Source organism: Zeus faber (assembly GCF_960531495.2).
Source record: "Zeus faber genome assembly, chromosome: 14".
NCBI lineage: Eukaryota > Metazoa > Chordata > Actinopteri > Zeiformes > Zeidae > Zeus > Zeus faber.
The window spans coordinates 21848391-21869087 of record NC_137200.1 but is presented as its reverse complement, the minus strand read 5'-3'; the positions used below and the strand labels follow the sequence as shown (position 1 = coordinate 21869087).

General features: G+C 43.2%; 1 protein-coding gene across 1 annotated transcript; it reads right to left on the bottom strand.

Moving 5' to 3' along the window:
* Window positions 1-8086: 8086 nt before the first annotated feature.
* Window positions 8087-19538, bottom strand: wnt11 (wingless-type MMTV integration site family, member 11). Its single transcript, XM_080013125.1, has 6 exons — window positions 19457-19538; window positions 17851-18074; window positions 14930-15174; window positions 12653-12930; window positions 12221-12513; window positions 8087-9095 (listed from the first exon to the last, which is right to left on the bottom strand). Exons 2-6 carry the CDS (start codon window positions 17922-17924, stop codon window positions 8921-8923), a joined length of 1065 nt encoding a protein of 354 aa, XP_079869251.1. The 5' UTR covers window positions 17925-18074; window positions 19457-19538; the 3' UTR covers window positions 8087-8920.
* Window positions 19539-20697: the final 1159 nt, after the last annotated feature.

Sequence of the window (20697 nt, the reverse complement as noted above, 5' to 3'; positions counted from 1 at the left end):
CCAATCAGAGGTCGGCAGTGCTATCACGTGACCGTTGCGGAGATGAGAAACCGATTTGGATCAAACTCCGGAGACGGCGTGTCGGGACTGCCCCGAATCCAAATTTCATTCATCATGCCCGTGAGTACGTTGGTTCCATGACATCCACATTTTTCCATTTTTTAATTATTATTATTATTATTATTATAACAAATATAATAGATCCAGCCAAAACAGTTGAGAACAATGGATCTACTATTCTACGGAAATCAATGGTTTTAGATCATTTTTCCATGAAGCGAGGAGAAGTCCTTCCTCCATGGTCTGCGTGTGACCAGGACATTTGTTGGTTTGCGAGACATCTCTCAAACTTTATTAAAGCCGTCAGTGTAATTTCATCCCCCCCGGCACCGCGCATCTGCCATTTCAATTTTCAATGTCGTCCTTGCGGCGAGGCGAGGTGTGAGAACTGGCCAGCGACGGAGGCGAAGGAGAGAAGAGGAGGAGTGAGGAGGCGGAGAAGGAGGAAAAGGAGTCCAGATGGGAAACAGGAAACAGGAAACAAGGTTTTCCGTCTTCTGTCTCCGTCTCAATTTGCCGTTCAGTGGTCTTGTGTGGGTTTTTTTGGGGGTTTTTTTTCTGACACTCCAATAATAAATACATACCGGAAAAAGACTGCTCGTCACGGATGATTTGCATCCAGAGTGAGTGCTTCACTCCGTTGACGTCCCCCGGGAGGAGAGCGTCTGCAAATGGTTCCTTATTTCTTTCTTTCTTTGTCTGAATCACTTCATCATTAACGTCTCGTGGCGTGGAAACCCTTATAATGCGACTTCATCGAAGCGCGACACGCAGCGTCTGCTTTGGAAACACACACACACACACACACACACGCACACACACACACACATACAGATGTAAACACACATATAAACTCACAAACACATACATAAACACGCAAGCACTCAAGCATTCATAAACACACGCACACAGTCACGCTCACAACCTCACAAAAACACAAACTCACACACACACACACACACACACACACACACACACACACACACACAAACTACCACACACACAGAAACTCCCGCCCTCCCCCCCAAAGTCACACTGGGCTCTGATTGGGACAAATGTTTGCCCCACCCTCACCTCCACCTAACAACCTCCTCCTCCGCCCCCACATCTCCAATCCCCATCAGCATTAATGGCAGGCCGCCTCTCTCCACACCACCCACTCCCCGCCCGGGCCTCAAAGGAGCGATGTAAATATTAGGACGTGACTATTTATTTGGGAGAAAGTGTGCGTAGCGATGCCAGGGCCACGATGGGGGTGGAGTTAGGTGGAGGCTCCCTGAAACCCCCCCCCCCCCCCCCCCAAGGTGGAGGGTGCCCAAGACACCCCAGCCCCGCCCACCCCCTCCAGGTGAAAGATCCCCCCTTTCCTCTTCTCTACCTCCGTCTCATAAGGATCTCCATCCCCCTTTCCTCTAGCTCAAAGAAGGTTTAGCTGTGATAGTGACATACAGTACAGTTGGTTTGACTTACAACTGACAAGATGCACTCATTGTAAATCGCTTTGGGGCAAAAGCGTCCGCTTAAATGATCCCACAATATATCGAAACATACCCGAAAAATAAGATAAATCTCACCCCAAATCCATACTATGCGTAATTCATCCACACGCTTAGGGCACGGCGTTTGTTTCCAGCCTAACTAGGTTTTAATTGGGCGGCTCCGAGGTCCAGCGCTGGTGCATTGGTGGACGTCCAGCTCTCCGGGTTTTATTTGGCCTCAATTCCCCCAACACCTTGTTGGCCGTTTTCAAAAAACAGTTACAGCCCTCCATGACCACACACTGTTAATCACACCACTAAAAAAAAAAAACACTTTTCTTTTGTGAGTGGGTGGGTGTCAGGTGGTGCTGGGAGGTGGTGGTGGTGGTGGGGTTCGGACGATAAGCGGGGTTTGTGGGGTGGAGCGAGGGACCGGGCCAGGAGGAGAGGTGGTCTCCTTCCCCCAACACCACCAGCTACACCTCCACCCTCCATCTCCACCAGATTTGACAGCCCTGGCTGGGGCCCGAGAGGCTTCAAGTGGAAACAGGGGCCAGTAAATCTGGCGTCCGACTGCAAGTTATGATGTATGCCACGGCGGCTCGTCGCCCCGCGGCCAAGGCATTGGGGTCGGAGGCGGAGGCTTTTCGGGGGAGGTTTTCGGAGGGGTCGCAACGCCACCCGAGCCGTTTCTTTCGTTTGTCCTGACGTCAAAGAGGGAACCGACGTCGTTCTCCGAGAAAGCCGGTAGCCGCGTCGCCACCTGTTTCGTATTGTAGTGGATTTTTTATTTATTTTTATTTTTTACGACCGTTGATCACACACGGTGTCCAATTGGTGCGATTAAGTAATACATTCTTAGCTCGTAAAACCAAAAAAATACTATTTTTTTTCCCTCCTTCCCTAGCCCAATAAGGCGTGTCTCCAATCAGAAAGCTCACAAATCAAACGGTGCTAATCACACATAATGGCCTGGCTGGGCTTGGCTTGGCCGACCGGCCCACTCAGAACTCGACGAATAGATTATTACCTCATTCAGCCGGAGGAATATGGAAGCGATTAAAGAGCGTGGGTAATACGGCCAGCGCTCGGAGTCCGACCCTCACGTTACAAACGGAGGAAGCATTGGAACAAATATGGGGTTTGTGAGCTTGTGCCACATCCCTGTTTTGACCACTTTGTGCTGCTCTCCTTAAGGCTGTAATGCTGTAATTATGGTACTTAAGTCTGAACTTGTCCTCACGTCCTGCAGCATTCGACCAGACTTGGCTGGTTAAAAAAAATATATAAAAATAAAGAGTTTGAAGAAATATTCTCTGCTTCAAAAACCTACAAAGTTTAAAAATAAAGCTAAAATATACAGTGTATATAGATATAATTTAGTGTTTACACCTTCAGACATGTCCATATTATATGATAAATAAAATCTGTCGACGCTGACACACACACACACACACACACACGCACCCACACACACACACACACAAATATTCCCACACAACCAACCCACACACACACACACACACACACGTACATGCCCCCCCTCCCCCAAATGAAACCTTCTAAAATGGCACGGGAACTAATTTCTCCGTTTTTTGCGTGTGAATCTCATCCTCGATTTATGCGAGGGGTTTTAGCATGGCTTAGCGTAACCAGACGCTGGGTAAACACACAAACACACACACACACACACACACACACACACACACACACACGTTTGATTGGTTCTCAATGGTTCTCATCTCTTTGACCCCTCCGCTTCATGCTGCTCCCTGGGGCCAATGTTTACTTTTCCCAGCGCCCCGCTCCTTTTCTTTTATTCGTAATTTTTCGTCTCCCTTTGCTCTTTTTTTAAGAACGCTTATATTCAAAATGTCCCTGATGAGCCATACATTTGGGACTAATCCAGACTAAATATATAACATAAGCGGTGTTAAAAAGCGGACATTAGTCTTAAGCAGTGGAAAGACAGCGGAAAATATAAAAAATATAATAAATATAATAAAGATAAAACTAAATTGAATGGTGTTTTACAACTTCATATCAATTAAAAATGCTCTATATCCTGAATAAGAGGCATAAGAAGCGGAATAAGATCATTATTTGGGAAATTTTCATAAACTGATGAAAGGAAGATGATGGAGAGGACTGTGTAAATTATATTTTAGTCAGATTGCCTGAACTACATAATTGAGCTTATTGATCATATTTTATACAGAAATGCAAAACACATTTAAATGGTACAAATGTTGATAGGAACCTGCTGCAAACTGTAAATGATGTATTGATAAGGATATAGATAAATTCAGATAAATATTGTACTTCTAATAAATTTTCGTTTTTATGACGTAAACAGCTGATAAAATCAAATAAAATAAGACCTTATTGGTCCCCGGGGAGAGATTCGGGGTGTTATAATAATGAAGTATTAAATCTTAAACTCTTAAAAGCTCTGAAGTACCAATAAATACATATATTTAATCATATCTTATATTTGTGTGTTAATATATCTTTCATAACTTATAATATTTTTGGACAAATATACAAATTGAATTAGAGTCATATACATACATCTATATCCGTGTTCAATTACGTTAGTCTATTTCGATTCAACCCTTTTGTGTCGGAACAATACACACTCACACCCCAACACACGAAAATATGTACACACAAAAACACTTGAACACACACACACCCACGCACGCACACACACACAATAAACATATACACACACAAACATGAACACGCAAAAACACTCAGATACACACACACACACACACACACACACACACAATAACACACACCACCACACTCACACACACACACAAACACACAAAAACAATGGAAATATGACGGCCGATCTTCTTGATGTTCAGCAGGTACTCGTCGATTTCCTTGGGAACGAATGAGACGCCTGGAGCACACACACACACACACACACACACACACACACACACACACACAAACATGTTCACAAACCAACAGACAAAAACACTCACACACACAGACACACAGACACACACACACACACACACACACACACACACAGACACACACACACACACACACAAAAAAACTCCTTCTAAAAGGTAAAAGTCACATTTTTGTGTTTTGTTAGTTTAATTAAGCCCTAAATTTGAACTTATTTCAGTTAATTAAGTGCTTAGTACTCTGCCAGATGCTGACACACACACACACACACACACACACACACAGATACACACACACACACACACACACACACACTCACACACTGAATAGCTCTCTCCATCACAACGTCTCAAAGCCAAGCAGAATTTTACGAGTTTTGAGCCGAAATCAAACTCCCCATGTTTCCTCACTCCCTCCCTTCAATTCTGCTTTGCTTCCCCACAGAGCTCCCACTCCAGGAGAGAATAAGAAAGAAAGAAAGAAAGAAAGAAAGAAAGAAAGAAAGAAAGAAAGAAAGAAAGAAAGAAAGAAAGAAAGAAAGAAAAGTGCACTGACGACCTGTCTGTTTTGGTTTTTTTGTTGTTGTTGTTCTCTTTCAGATTAGATTAGATACTAGATTATATTAGATAGATATAGATAGATTAGAGATTTGATTATTCATGCCCTGAAGGGAAATTGTGGTCTCTAAACTAAAAATAAAATGGACAATAATAATAAAGTGACGAGAATAAAAAATGAGAGAGAAGAATATAAATAATAATAATAATAATAATAATAATGATAATTAATAAATACATACAAAAATAAAATAGAAAACAATAAAATGTATTAACATAAATATAAGAATTTACTGATAAATGATACACAATGCTCCTAACATTTGAGGAGAAAATAGACTTACATAGATTAGATTATAGATTGTAGATTTACTTATACAATAAAAGATTACTAGATATTATACAATATTTTCAATGAGTTTCACAAAATAAATCTAAAAAGAAACAATTAACCAGAAAAAGAAACCTAAAAAAAAACAACTAAAAAACAAAATAAATAAATACATAATGAACAATAATAAAAATTGACAATGTAAAATGTTTTGTAGGGTTGATTGTTTATTTTTTGTATTGTTAATTGTAGTTTTTTGGGGGTCTTTTTGTATCGTAACCTTGTTTGTGGAGGTACAAAGCGTCCAGATTGAGGAGTGTTTATGGAAAGTTGTTGTTTTGACCCGAACGGCAGCTCCCTCAAAGCCCCCGAACGAGCTGCTGCTGCTGCTGCTGCTGCTGCTGCTGCTGCTGCTGCTGCTGCTGCTGCTGCTGCTGCTGCTGCTGCTGCTGCTGCGGCGGCGGCGGCGGCGGCAGCGTCTCGGGGGGAAAACGCGGTTAATTGTGAAATGAAGTTTCCCGAAATTCAATGAAGACGGTCCGTGAGGTGCAGATCTGTCCCGAGGATAATTGGGAAAAAAGGTGAAAGAGAGGGCAGAGGGGAGAGCGGCACGGCTCGGAGATAACGTATAGTAGAGTTCGAGTTGATGGTGGTTGAGTGGAGTAGAGGTAGTATAGAGTAGAGCTGGAGTAGAGGTAGAGGGAATTAGAGGAGGGGTAGAGTACAGTTAGAGTTGACGGTGGTTGAGTGGAGTAGAGGTAGAGTAGAGGGAGTTAGAGTGGTCGAGGAGAAGTACAGTAGAGTGAGGTAGAAAACGAGTAGAGGAAGGTAGAGCAGAGGTAGAGCAGAAGCAGAGTAGAGTAGATATATAGTAGAGGTGGAGTAGAAGCAATGTAGAGTACATGTAGAGTAAAGGTAAGGTAGACTCCCTTTCAGTCTGAATCTGTTACTTTCCAGTTCAGGGATTTGATGTTAGTTCGAGATGATTGACGCTTTAATTGGTGTAAATTGACCTTGACAGTTTGTCATTATAACCACGAAAAATAGGAAATGAGTAAATCTATAAAAAATGGTCAATATACAAAAGACATGAACAAATTAAATAACTTCTGACATTTTCACATTCTTATACATTTACCTTGTTTTGTGCCTAAAGGGCCTAATATAACTCCAAAACACTTGTGTCTGATTCATGCCCAGTTGCTCCGCCTTGAATAGAATGAATGAATAGAATCTATTGTTCCTTCACGTCACATAATCTAACAGCATTAGGACGTTGCGTCACCAGCTCTTTAATGAATAAAGTTACGCAGAAATACCTGCATCCGCATCTGACGCCTGAAATCACATTTTCTCCTCACTTTCTATTTCTGGACTGAAATGGACTTATCGTACAAAGTTGAGCACTGTTATTTCTCTCCTACTAGGAACTTAAAGTTATTTATCAATTTGGCACTAGGATCCATTCTTGTTTTGCACTTGGGAGGATATAAAAGTTTGTGTACTTCAGTGGACTAATATCAATGTATGTTTATATTCTTCCCGTACAGTACCCAATGCCACTCTAGCACCCATACTGCTACTGATATTGCATTTTAACATAACTTCTCCTGTGCATCCAGTCCCATTTTGTATATTCTGTATATTTTTGCATATTTGGCTATTTCCGTTTTTTTTTTTAGCATTTCTTTTTAGCAATTTTCCTTGTATATTCGGCTATTTGGCCTTATTTGTCTTAATTCAGCTATCTTTCTTGTATATTTGGCTATTTTCCTTGTATATTTGGCTATTTTTCTGTTTTATTTTTTTCTTTAGCTGTTTTCCTTGTTTATTTCCCTATTGTTTTTTTTATTTTGCTATTTTCCTTTTTCAGACTTGAGTTTTTTTTATGCCAATTGTCCGTACACCAATGCTCAACAAATTCCTCGTATATGAAAATGTCCTTGGCGGAATTAACAGATTGTGATTGGGTATTAGTGTAAAACTATGAGAACTACTCGTCGTCATCTCGAGACAGTGCCAAGCCTATAATAAGCGTCTGGATTATACGACTGAAAATAAATTACCTATTATTTCGTTTCTTTTAACTCAATTTTAGGCCCATCAGAGGTCTGGCCACTAAGACTGTGGTTAAGCCATGATAGTGCTGATGAAAAGCCATTTTTCACAAAGGCCTTTGTGAGGACGAGGAATGTCCAAACAAACACTTTTTCCCAGGATAAGATTGGTCGTCGAACCCCAGGGCTCGTTACCGGGACCCTTTTTATTCAGAGTTGCACTGTGCTTTAGCTTTAGAGCTGCAAAACGGTGACCCCATATCACTTGGCGGTGCAATCGATCAATTATACAATCATATCACAGAAACAATCATTGCTTGGAAGTTTATGGATTTGTCCCTGGCAAATGGAGCTATGATGCTGTGTTTCCCAATCATTATTCTGCGATGGAACTTTTAACAATGAAATAATCCCACGGTGACACCACTATCCTGTTAACAAGTAAAAATGTCAGAAACATGTAGAACTGTGCTGATTATTATGGCCTACTAAAAGTTGTCCTACTGTCCCATTTGATCTTGCATCACAAGAGCTAGTTTCCATTATTTATGCATTTCAAGAGGAATTTGATTGCCCCCTGGTTGACAAACACCGCTTTGGATCATTATGTGGAAGTGTAGCCCCCGGAGATGGAAAAGAAACCAACGTCCAACAGCTTGTTGTAGATTATTTAATTAGCTTATAAATATTTCTTTCTTTATTTCAGTATACAAAAAGGACAGTATGTACATCCACACAAAAGTGGTTCTACAAAATGGCATTGGAAGCGACCCCCATGAGTTCAGTTCACGCGTCGCATCGTTCTAAACTTCATCCAGAAACACGTTGCGAGGAGATCCCCAACGTCAACCAAGAAAATGCTCCGTAATTTTCAAAAATAAAAAATACTCTGAGTTCCCTTTGTGTGTGTTCCTTATTCCTCTCTGCCCATTGTCCCAGGGAGGAAAAAACAAAAAGTACCAGCGAGGTCGTACCTACGTCAGTACCTAGAGTCCACCACAACCTTTATGCCGTCCGAAGAAAGTTTCCCGGGGGGAGTCCCTCTCCTCCTCCAGAATAGAATCCCATATTATTTATTTTAATAAAGATATAAACAAAAATAGACTTTCAATATCCCGGTAGGGGGGTGAATGTATGCTTGAAGGAAAACAAAAAACAGAAAAAACACCAGAAGGACGAAGGACGGCGGTCTTTGACGACGTAAACTGATCGTCCATTCCAGACTTCAGCGGCGGCAGCGTGCACCTTTGTGTTGAAAGGTGAAAACCCAAAAACTGACGGTTTTCGTGGGGTGGTGGGGGGTGGGGAGGGTAGTGTTCCAGCAGTCCAATGGTGAAAGGAGACTTTCTGATTTCTGGTAAAAAAATAAAAATAAAAAAAGTAGGAATACATGCTAAAGCTTAAGACAAAAGTAAGCCTTGTCGTAATGGTAGTGCTTTGGTTATCTGGAGCCCGATGGCCAAGGAGCAGTGGGAAGGGGGAGGTTCAGCGACACGGGTCCGGGTATCATTTGCAGACATAGCGCTCCACCATCCGCTCGCACTTCTTGCAGGTGACGTAGCAGCACCAGTGGTACTTGCAGTGGCAGCGCTCCACCAGCTTCTCGCTGTACGGGTTGTAGCCGCGACCGCAGCACATCAGGTCGCAGCTGTCGCTGCCCAGAGACGTCTTGTTGCACTGCCTGGAGAGATGGAAGGAGAGAGGGAGAGAGGGAGAGAGAGGGAGGGTGAGATCTCAACCTAAACCGGCGGTTCTCAGCGTGGAGTCCGGGGGTCCTTCGACAGGTTCCCGGGGGTCCTCGGACCAAAAGAAACTTCACTGTGATTCCACTTCCAAGACATTCTCTAACGTGCAAAATGCACCATAAGGGAAGAGTACAGTTATGACTGACTTAAAACCAATAATCCTAGTTTCACCGTGATCTGCCCTAGAGCACAGACAATACATCACATAAACATAACAATCAATATATTATCAGTTTGGGGGGTTCCAGAGACTAAAGCTGATCTAATTGAAGGGTCTGTTATCCTAACGATCCTAACTGAGGGTCTTTGATGTGGAAAAGGTTGAGAATCACTGCTCTGGGGTTTGAACAGAGAAATAATGTCTCTAAAGTAGAAATAACATTTGTTTTCCTGCCTGTGACACTGTAATGTATTTTTCAAATAAAATGCATATACATTTTTTTGTAATATATATATTCAAATTAATTATATATATATAATAATAATTATTATTATTTATGAATTTATTTATAAGAATCTGTTTATTTGGCCAAGTACATTTTTATACACAAGGATTTTACATAAATGACATCAATTAATTATTTATGGTGCGTGGCTATACAAACAATTAGCATAAAATACTTAAACCATCTAAATAGGAAAAAAGTGGATTAACACAAAACACCTACATAGAATACACAAAGTGATTCCATGCATGGGATAAATTCAAATGAAAGGCTGTGGCTGTTGTTACAGCTATATATCATAAAGACTCACACTAACCCATATATCTGACCATGATTGTTCCACAATCGTCTCCTTTAAACATGTTTTCTGTTCTTTTCCTGGGGGGGTTCTTCGGGGATTTATTTTTCGGGGGACGGCTCGCGGGAGTCAGGGGTATTTAGCGGGAGCAGAGAATTGCCCCCCGCCATAAATCACAGTGAATACACGCCAGAGACCTCCCTCTGTTTAGCTTGCCCGCTCCCGTCTAATTGCATTGTTATATAATGGCCTAGTGTTAATGACGGGAGCGCTGAGAGAGAGAGAGAGAGAGTTGAGTGGGAGTTGGGAGCAGACAGAGGAGGAGGGACAGGAGCCGATGGGAGTTCAATGGGAGTAGGAGTCATTACGATGGGAGAGTTTTTCAGTTACCGGGTCAGAGGGGTGAGAGACCCGGACAGTCTCTTATCAACAATCTGGTGGTTTTTGGACGTCTCAGACTAAATGATGGCCGTCCCGTTGTTCTTTTTACTGCTACAATGGCATTTGCCATCAGCGTTATGCTAGCAATCAAGATTGTTATTCTGACGAGATGCCATGTGGTCTCCTTCTCATTAGAAAAAGGGTCCTACATCCCATGTCCTATTTTTATTCTACCCCCATCCCATCTCTCCTGTAACCTTCAAATGCAAATTTTAAACTAGCCAAGAGGGAAAGAAAACTCTCAGGATACTCTTGGATTGGATCGGTTATTACAAACTCCCAGCTTTCACCACAGGCCATGTGTCGATGCTTTTAACTCTTATTTGTTGTTCGATCTTGTGGACGGATCTTAGAGCTTTACGGCTTTACCATGGCCTAACCCTGTAAAAAGGAGAGTTCGGTCACCCTCCCTACACAAGTATACTTCATACCTTTAATTTATAGGCATCCTTAATTCTCCGCTATGGAAAGGGGACCGGAGTAGTGAGTACACCAGATAGACCAGGAAAACACATCTAGTCTCAAGTTGTTCCAACCGAATCTGTCCATTTGCTACGCTGGGAAGTGCTCCCATTGGCTCCCGTTCGCACTTCTCGTCAACAGCTCTTAGATATCCATGTCGACGGATAGATTGGAAGTCACTTCAGGGGCAAAGCCAGATAACAACGCTGAGTAGGCCATCTAAGAATCATCTCCCAGAGTGCACCGCCCGCTTGAGGTTGAGCTGCTAGAGCAGAGGATTGTTGGAAGTGGGAAGGCAGCAGGACCAGGGGATGCCAGGACCATGTGACCGAGCGCCGTGAGACGGTCAGTGGGTGGTTCAGACATCCTGTCACATAGTGTCGTGCAGATCGGCCGCCTTGTGACTTGGTGTAGAGGGGAAAAATATTCCACGGACTATCTGCCACTGCCATGTGTCGCAAGGAGACAAGGGTTTGCACAGGCCGCAGGGGGTGAAGCTGATGGGAAGCATGTGTTATCTGAAGTTTATCTGAGGCCTGAGCAGCCGTGGACACAACTGGAACGTATGACGCTTGGCATTTACTCTGGCAGGGCACAAAGCCAGCAAGGAGGGGGAGGAAGTTAGTTCTCTGATTATGTGGCCGTCGCTTCACATAAAGACTTTCAGGAAATCTGTGATAAAAGTAGGCAATCAAATATTATACGTACCAGATACTGAGATTGCTTGCAAAATTCCTGAAACTTCATGGTAAATTAGAAATGTCAGTGCTCTGGCAAGAGGGAAGGGCTCCATTGTGCCATGTTTGTCAGATAGTGGTTAGTGGCCATATCGTTCTTTGGGGTTCCTGGCTCTCAGACCAAGTGGCTCTCTGCTGCCCACAGAGTTCCCAGAAAGCACGAACCAACGGGACCAAGCGTCTCCCAAACAAAACAGGAGGTCTGAATGGAGGGACTCTTTCCTTATCGGCGGGGGACCATTACCTATTTCCCCCAAACTGATATCAGCTGAATGCACTCCAGTCCTAAGAATAACTGCATTAGTCACCCTCTCTGATAGAGGCGCAGGGGCCCCATGCAGTCACAATGGGCTTGTCAGCGACACGTGCTTGGACATGCCACAGACTAGACCATTCTCAGGGCCCCATGGGTCATTATCAGCCCTCCCCCAAACTAAACGGTGCCACCAGGCAAGCTGGCACTTCAGCAAAGTCAACATCCTGGACAAGCAGGCTAGTGCGATTGGTCACATCCTATTTGTCGACTCGGCGGATCTGTTCCCAAACAAGGGAGAGCTGTGTTTTCTGTCCACAGCTCAAAGCTTTCCACCAGCTCCCCTCTGCACTCCCTGTTACACACCAACACACAAACACTCCTACACACACACACTCAAACCTAAAATCATAGATAAACTCACCTGTCTTGCGTGCCCACGGAGCCCATTTTGTCGTTCTTGGAGCAGAAGTCCGGGGAGCTCTGCAAGTAGACCAGCTCATTCTCCCTCACAGGCCTGATGTCGATGTCTTTGGGCACCAGCTGCTTGCGGGTACCCATGGGCCGGTGGACCACCTTGGTGGCAGACAGGTACTTGGTCTTCAGGTCCATGGCGATGTCCCTCAGGTCCTGCAGGCCTCTCCAGCAGGTCCTTATCGAGCAAGAACCCGACACGCCATGGCATTTGCACTTCATCACAAGTGCGTCTCGCAAGGCCTTAGGAACAGAAATAAGTTAGGATCAGCATGGTACGGAACAAACCACGGTTCAAATGTAAATTATGTATTATTTCATCTACCTCTGCCAGCAAATTACTTTTACCACAACATGCCAAGCCAAATCCAACGTGACTCACCTGTCTTCCGACCTCGCTGTTGTGAAGGTGCATCAGCTTGTTGGCATGGGAACCAGCCCGTTTCATCTTCATGGGGGCGTCGGAAAACTTGGACCCCATGACCAGGCCATAATGCAGGTTGTCGGCGCAGCCCCCCCACCGGTAGCCCGGCTCAGGGATCTCCCCGGGGATGGGCCCGCATGAGCACAGCCGCAGGTCGCCTGACGTGCACGCCCGTGCAATGGTGTGGCTGATGGCAGCTGCCGACAGGGCGTAGACGAACGCTGACTCCCTGGTTCCTGACAGGAAACAGAACCAAGAATGTGTTTCTTAAGTTTCCTTGGGTTTTAGTCTCAAATCAAGTGCGTCAAGTCCAGGTTCATAAACGTAAAGTCCTCCCGAGTGTATTGAGTCAACCATATGCATTCTCGAAGAGGTTGTACTTCCACGTTCAAAGAGTGAAAGTCCTTCCCAGTATTTTGAATCAACCTTCTCGATTTGTTGATTAGTGTCAACCCAGAGGTCCAACTAATCAGTGAAATCAGTGGGTTCAGTGCATGACTGGAGCAAAAACTGGCTGGCCTTTTACTTAAGATAAGATGGTTCTCTGGACTTTTACTTACTGAACCTTGAATTGCACTTCTTTATAACCCTTCCTGGGTTTCTATTGGGTTTCCATTGCCTTACAGCCTCAATGAAGACCAGAGGTATGAGAGGACTGGACTGAGAAGTGATGTTCAAACACAAAACAGTTCAGCCGGGGCCAGAGAATGAGCCATACTGATGGAAATTGGCGAGGACGTGCAGAGGCCCGAGAGCACATGTGCTCAGGGCCGAGGAGCAAATGGAAGATAAGGGAAAGTACTGCACATGACCAAAGATTGTGAAAGATCAAAGCTGTAAAATAAATTAGAGAAGAACTGTCTCCTGTCGTTAATAAGCTCGGGAAAGAATCCATTCAACAGGGGGAAGTGGCAGCTAGTCTTTTTTTTTTTTTTTTAGGAGCGCTGTAGGAGCACTGGACACTCAAGCTTGGATGCATGCGGATACCGACGAGAATTTGAAGATCTCCAGTTACAATAAAGTTGAATGGCTGATTTTGAAGGTCTCCATGTGTCTCAAAGTCCCAAAAACAGAACACAATCTCGCTGTGAGGTAGCTTGGTATCGGTTTCAGGTATCACAGTAACAAGAACACGAACACAGTATGGGACCTGGTCGCTATCCATGCATTCCTATCCTTTCTGCAACCCCCTTCCTTCGGCAATAATTAGAGATGGAGCCTCAGTCCAACAACTGGAACCCAGACGTCAACTCAGTCACATAATTGGGGGAAATTTGGCAATAATGAGGCAATTATTAAGCAAATTCTATGCCATGTGCGCACATACTGTATGTGGAGCATTCTCAAAGCAACAACTTTCATTCCAAACCTACAGACAAACACGCGGGGGAGGGAAAGATGAGCCACCATGACAAATTAAAAACAGAATGGGCACAATTCCTCATGGATGAGCTTATCGTCAGTATCCATTCTGAATGCCTTTAGGTATGAAATGGCACCACGGCGAGTCATTAACGGGATGATTGCCCCAAATTGTGAAACACAAAACTGGAAACATGTGGAGGGAGGAACGCCGCCATGATATCGTTCTCGGGGACATTTTGCCCTGATATTTGAATTAACGAATACCGAGACCACCAAACACAAAGCATTTTTGCTCGGGATTCTGCTCTGGGTTGTGGCATCTCATCACATTCTGTCCCACTTGGCAAGCGCTGCTTAAGGATGAACGATTCATAAGCGATTAGTTCGTAGCAAGCAAATCTTCGAAATGACTCAGGAGTCTGGAGACGCTCTGGCAAAAGAGTCGTTTGTTTCGTTTGTGACTCGGTAAGTGCAACCAGGCACAGAGGCCTTCACTGAGAATTGACTCTTGATTGGCCAATGAATCTAGCTAACCGAGTCGCTACTAGCTAGCATTGTGCTCGCGGAAAGGATAGCACTACTAGTTAACATCGTGCTACTAGCTAGCACTGTGCTCTCAATTAGCATAGCACTGAGAGTTAACATCATGCTACTAGTTAACATGGTGCTAGTGGTTTGGATAGCACTACTAGTTAACATCATGCTACTAGTTACCATTGTGCTACCTCATGTTAACTTTGTGTATATAGATGTGTACATATGTGTTATTTGCTATATAATTTCAGTTTGTATCTCTTTCTCGACTGCACAGTTGTTTTGCTGCTTTCACGCCTAAATTTCCCTCAGGCGTCGATACAGCGGAAGCGGTACCTCTGTCCAGGTCGGGCCGGTACTTGGGCGCGTCGACGGGCATGTCGATGGACGAGCAGTTCCAGCGCATGTCGGAGAAGGTCTTCTGGCAGGTCTTCTTGACCTCGCGGGCGGCCTGCACGATGCTCTGCATCAGCTCCAGGTTGCTGCGGCAGAGCTGCGCCTGCGACGACACCAGGCCCGGCAGCAGCTTGCAGTGCTGCGACTGGTTGATGTGCAGCGAGGCGGGCGTGTGCGACAGCGCCCTGCGGAGGGTGGGAGGCAGAGGGAGGCGGGGCTGTCAGCGGGGAAGACATGGGGGCGTTCTGCCACGCTGTCGCCTGCACAGATAAAGCTTTTTTTTTTTATCCCTTACGCTGAAGCCGTAGAACCGCCCCTTATGTTTTCTGGATGTTTTGTACATTTGACCATTTCTGTTCTTTATTTTTGGGCTATTTCTGTTTGTTGGGCTGCGTCTTGTGTGGGGTTTTTTTTCATACTGGAACGTTTAGTTCATTGTTTTAACGCTAATTGTCTGCACAGCAACGCACCGATGATCACCACAACAAATTCCTCGTATATGAAAATGTACTTGACGGAATCAATGGACTCTTCTTAGTAGGGGCTGTATCCTATTATTGTTTTTCTATTCTAGTCTATTATTTATTTAAAAAAAAACTAATGTTTTTTTTTATTGGTTTATTCCGTTTCTTTACTCTGTTTGAAAGGCATATATTTGCGTTCAATAATATTTAAAAAATGTTGCTGCAACTAAACACCACTGTAAATGACTATTCCGCCTTCCTCAGTTGTTTCTCACAGTGAAATGAAGGTTGCTTGATTGATTAACCCTTTCTTGAAAACAAGCCAGAGGAGAAAAGTCACTTGGGGGGTTTGATCGAATCAAATAGAAGCAAAACCTCTAGGGTGCAGTTCTTGTTGTTGAACCGCTGTCTATCATACATCATGATCCGGGGGGGGGGGTGTCCTCAAACACCCAACACCCAAGCCCAAATTTCATTTAGAACAATTTCAGCCCATTGAGTTAACCTCATAGAGGAAGGAGGGAGGAGGTAGATCTGGGTCCCTCTCTGTCAGCTCAGGTTTTTTTTTTTTTATTTGTGAGAACCATGCCTGCACCTCGACCTGTTTTGGATTACGGGGCGGGGGGTGGGCATCGGAAGGGGTGGTGGGGCGGGGTCCTCAGTGCACGGCAATCCTAAGTGCCCCCCCCCCCCCCAGAAACCCGGCACTCGCAGGTGCACGGCCGCATCTGGATCGCATCTTTATCACCGCGGTTACGAGACCCAGCCCCGCTCCCCCACCAAAAAAATTTGAAAAGGCTGGGATTCGGAACATCACGGCCGTCTGAACAGCCAACATCTGCTGGACGAGGAACTGAGCCTGATCCCAAATATCACAGTGGTATTACATTTTGTCTGGCCCTAACCCCTAACCCCTAACTGTAACACAAAATCTAAACCCTAACCGAGGACCAGAGTGCTTCTATAACCACAACTGTATACTGTACAGCCAGCGTTTGAGGTTAATTTTATTTGGCAGAATGTGTTAAACAGGATAATAAAGAACTGTAACCCTAACCATACTTACCCTAAACCTACTGGCCCTAACCCTGTCAACCCTATTATCACTTACCCTAACCTTAATAACCCTAACTCTACTAAACCTAACCCTAATAACCATAAGAACCCTACTAAGCCTAACTCTACTAACCCTAACCCTACTATCTCTAACCCTACTATCTCTAACTCTATTAAGCCTAACCCTACTATCTCTAACCCTACTTACCCTAACCCTACTAAGCCTACCTCTACTATCTCTAACCCTAACCCTACTAACCCTGATAAATAAAAACATATAAAAAATATTCAAATAAGATTTAAAAGATTTAAAAGAAGATAACATGACTATTTGGAGTACCATCTGTTATGGTTTACCAAAATATAAAACACATAATCCTGACTTGTAGCTCTAACCTGAAGGCCCATAGTGCGTGTGTGCATAGAACCATATTCAAACATTGCAAAAGGGCCAAGTAAAAACAATTAAAATACATTGGTCCTGGTTTCTAATTATTTTCCAATTCAAAATAAAGACAACGTCCTCTTAAGAGACAATAGAGCGACTTCTAATCAAATCTCAACTTAAACGCTTTTAGAAACTGAAATCTACACAGAAATAGGAGAACGACTGGTTTGTATATTTGACTATTTTTGTTTTCGTTTTTGGTGAGGGGGGGCTACTTTTGTATACAGTTCCATTTACATTACATTTTTAACACACATCACTTTAATTTAGTTAAAAAAAACCTTACAATTTATATTTCTATATAGCAAAAGTAGTTTATACACGTTTTTTTACTATGTATACTATTTTATTTTAAATTGTAATCAGGATATGCAAAGAGGATACAGTAGTACTCAGGGCCGGATCATGGTCCCGTGCGGCCCCTGGGCAAATGTCTTTTGGAGCACCCACCCTGGCCCCGCCCCTACTGCTTTCCTATATTGGTGTCTTTCTTGCCTTCCCCCTCGCAAAATCATCAACTACATCGTAACCCTAACCCTGCGGAAGTCTTGGGCCACGCGCCGCCCGGCCTGATGCTTGGAGCTGGGCCCCGGGTCGTTGGCTCCACTGGCCCGGTCCATAATCCAGCCTTGGTAGTACTTTATGAAGTGTTAAAGAGGGTTATATCAGTGCACTGGAAATGAGAAGTACTTTCACTTTTAATACTTTAAAGTACATTTCAGACTTGAGTAGAAATGTCAATGTGGTACTTTTGCTTTTTACTGGGGTCGTTTTTGGGTCAGGGTATTTGCACTTTTAGTCAAGTACAAGTCAGCTTATTCTACCACTATAGTGATATATTAGTGATAGGGAGGGGGTGGTAGTACTTTTGGGGTACTTATTGGGGTACTTACAGCCATTTGATACCGGAGCAGAGCTGGGAGAGCAGCAGCACGGAGAGTGGCAGGAGGCGGGAGACGCTCCTCATGGTTCAACTGCTTTCCAGTTCAGACGGGGACTGGGGTACTGGTGGACTGGGGGTACTGGTGGACCTGGGGGCACTGGTGGACCTGGGGGCACTGGGGGGTTTGGGGTCTGAAGGGGTCAGTCAGAACTCTGCTGCATGGCTCTGGGTCTCCTGGAAGGACGGAGAAAAACGAATTTGATCACATTTGAAACGAACCTGGTGTGTAAAACTGGAAAATATTTTTTTCTTTATTAACAATTTAAACAGATTTAAATTAAATTAAATTATCCATTTGCGATCCGAAAAATGGGATTTATTTTTTATAATTATAATAATACATGAGCTGCAAGAAAAATCTGACTGTGAAAATTATATATATAACGAAATTGAATTAACAGTTGGAAAAACCATTCCATGAGCTATGGATGAAGTGGGATTCTTTTTGTAACACAATAAATTAACTTTAAAAAAGTTTTTTATACGTTTATAAGGTTAAAAAGCTGACATTGGAAATTAAACCTCTTTACTCGGGATCAAAAATCATTTAGAAAGTAAAGAAAAAATGATAAGTGACTAAAAAAGCATTACAAAATAAAATCAAAAAGTCTTTTTTTTTTTTTTTAACATCGTCTAACTACAGAAAAAGAAATATTGCTTTTTCAAAGTAAAAGCCTATCTTGGTGACCATGCGCGTACAGGTAAAAACCGTGCGTTCGGAGAGGTTTGATAAAGCATCACTTTCTGGCTTTGAATCGAACCACCTGAGCCGCTTTTTCCAGCTTGGCCCTGCACTTCGGACTCTTTCTTTCTATTTTGGACCCTTCCTGTCGTGACTTTTGAGGGGAGGTTTCGGAGGGATGCGGAGGTGCGAGCCGCCGCGTGGCCTCCCTCCAGCGGAGACCAGCGGGACACCTCCGGGCCCGCCGCGGGGAGATGGCGATCTCAGGACGGGCTTTATCGCTCTTCTCGGCTGATAAGGAATCTCTCTGAACCGCGCGTAAAAAAAAAAAAACGTGTCAGTCTGCAGGTAGATCCCCACGTCCTCATCCGTTAGGGTGCGTTTGAGTCACATCTCCCTCGCGATGGGCTGCAAAACCGGTGCTGGCTTTTGGGGCGATGACCAAATTTAGAAAACGCACTCAATCTTTAAAAAATAGAAAAAAGCTTTAAAAAACTTAAAAAGAAAAATGCCTTCAGTCGTAGTTTTGCAATGACTGTGTATAAATCTGCAACATAAATTAATATGTGATCACTTTTTAGATGTATTATTATTAGTAGTATTTTTTATAATAATGATTATTATAATAATAATAATAATATGAAATCATCATAACCAAACAACCCCAGAAAGACTGTGCTTCAATGAATAAAAAATGTCTAAAACGAGAAGTCTACTTTGCGTTTATTTTCCAGTGTAAATGAAAAACGTAACACAGTTCAACTTTTAAATGTCCATTTAGCGGGGATTGATTTGGTCCATGTCCTGCAGCTTCCTCTGGAGTAGTCAAATTGTTTAAATTAATTTAAAAAGAAATAAAAAAAGCGGATCTTACCTTGAACGGAGCTGGAATGGAAGTTAAAACCCAAACAGGGGGAAAAAAAAAAAAAAAAAAAAAAGTCTCAGTTCGTCCAAATATCCTTTTCCATGAAGCTCAGTAAATTAATCCACAGACGGTCCGTTGCTGCGGACAGGCCCCACGCACCGTGCAGAGTCCTGCGGCGGAGGGGAGCCGCGGCGCTAAATACTGTTGTGCTGCCGACGTCATCGCGCGTGACGTCACGCGTGATTAGCATAAGAAAGCAGACAGTGCCGACAGTGTTTCAACAGGAAAAGTGGGAGACTTCAGCACTCTTTCTTTCTCTCTCTCTTTCTTTCTCTCTCTCTTTCTTTCTCCTTTCTTTCTTTCTCTCTCTCTTTCTTTCTCTCTCTCTTTCTTTCTCCTTTCTTTCTTTCTCTCTCTCTTTCTTTCTCTCTCTCTTTCTTTCTCCTTTCTTTCTTTCTCTCTCTCTTTCTTTCTCTCTTTCTTTCTTTCTCCTTTCTTTCTTTCTCTCTCTCTTTCTTTCTCTCTCTCTTTCTTTCTCCTTTCTTTCTTTCTCTCTCTCTTTCTTTCTCCTTTCTTTCTTTCTCTCTCTCTTTCTTTCTCTCTCTCTTTCTTTCTCCTTTCTTTCTTTCTCCTTTCTTTCTTTCTCTCTCTCTTTCTTTCTCTCTCTCTTTCTTTCTCCTTTCTTTCTTTCTCCTTTCTTTCTTTCTCTCTCTATCTTTCTTTCTTCTTTCTCCCTTTCTCCCTCAATCTTCATTTCTCTCGTTCGCTCTTTCTTTCTTCTTTCTGTCTCTCTTTCTTTCTTATTTCTTTCTTCTTTCTTTCTTCTTTCTCTCTTTCTCCCTCTCCTTCTTTATTTCTCTCGTTCTCTCTTTCTTTCTTCTTTCTGTCTCTCTTTCTCTCTTTCTTTCTTCTCTTTTTCTTTCTTTCTTTCTTTCTTTCTTTCTTTCTTTCTTTCTTTCCCTTTCTTTCTTTTTTTTCAGATCCCTTCCTTACAGAACACACAGATAAGAAAGAATGTGTTTTGAAGGATTTCGACTTTATTTACACTTTAATTCAAATCTGAATCTGAGAACAAAGTCAAAATGTGGAGTTTTTTTCCCCAAAGAATTATTCGATTGAACTCAGAATTCTAACGGGGGGGGGGGGGAAAAATCAAAAATCTAGACTTTATTTGACTTTATTTAGACCTTTATCCAATTCTGAATTTGAGAATAAAGACAAAATTCTGATTTTTGTTCCTCTCGTCTCTG

Coding starts and splice junctions, on each gene's coding strand:
- wnt11 (XM_080013125.1), bottom strand. CDS start 17,924: ATGAGGAGCGTCTCCCGCCTCCTGCCACTCTCCGTGCTGCTGCTCTCC. Junction 15,175..17,850: donor TGCTCCGGTATCAAATGGCT/GTAAGTACCCCA, acceptor CACCCTCCGCAG/GGCGCTGTCGCACACGCCCG. Junction 12,931..14,929: donor CCGGCCCGACCTGGACAGAG/GTACCGCTTCCG, acceptor GTTTCCTGTCAG/GAACCAGGGAGTCAGCGTTC.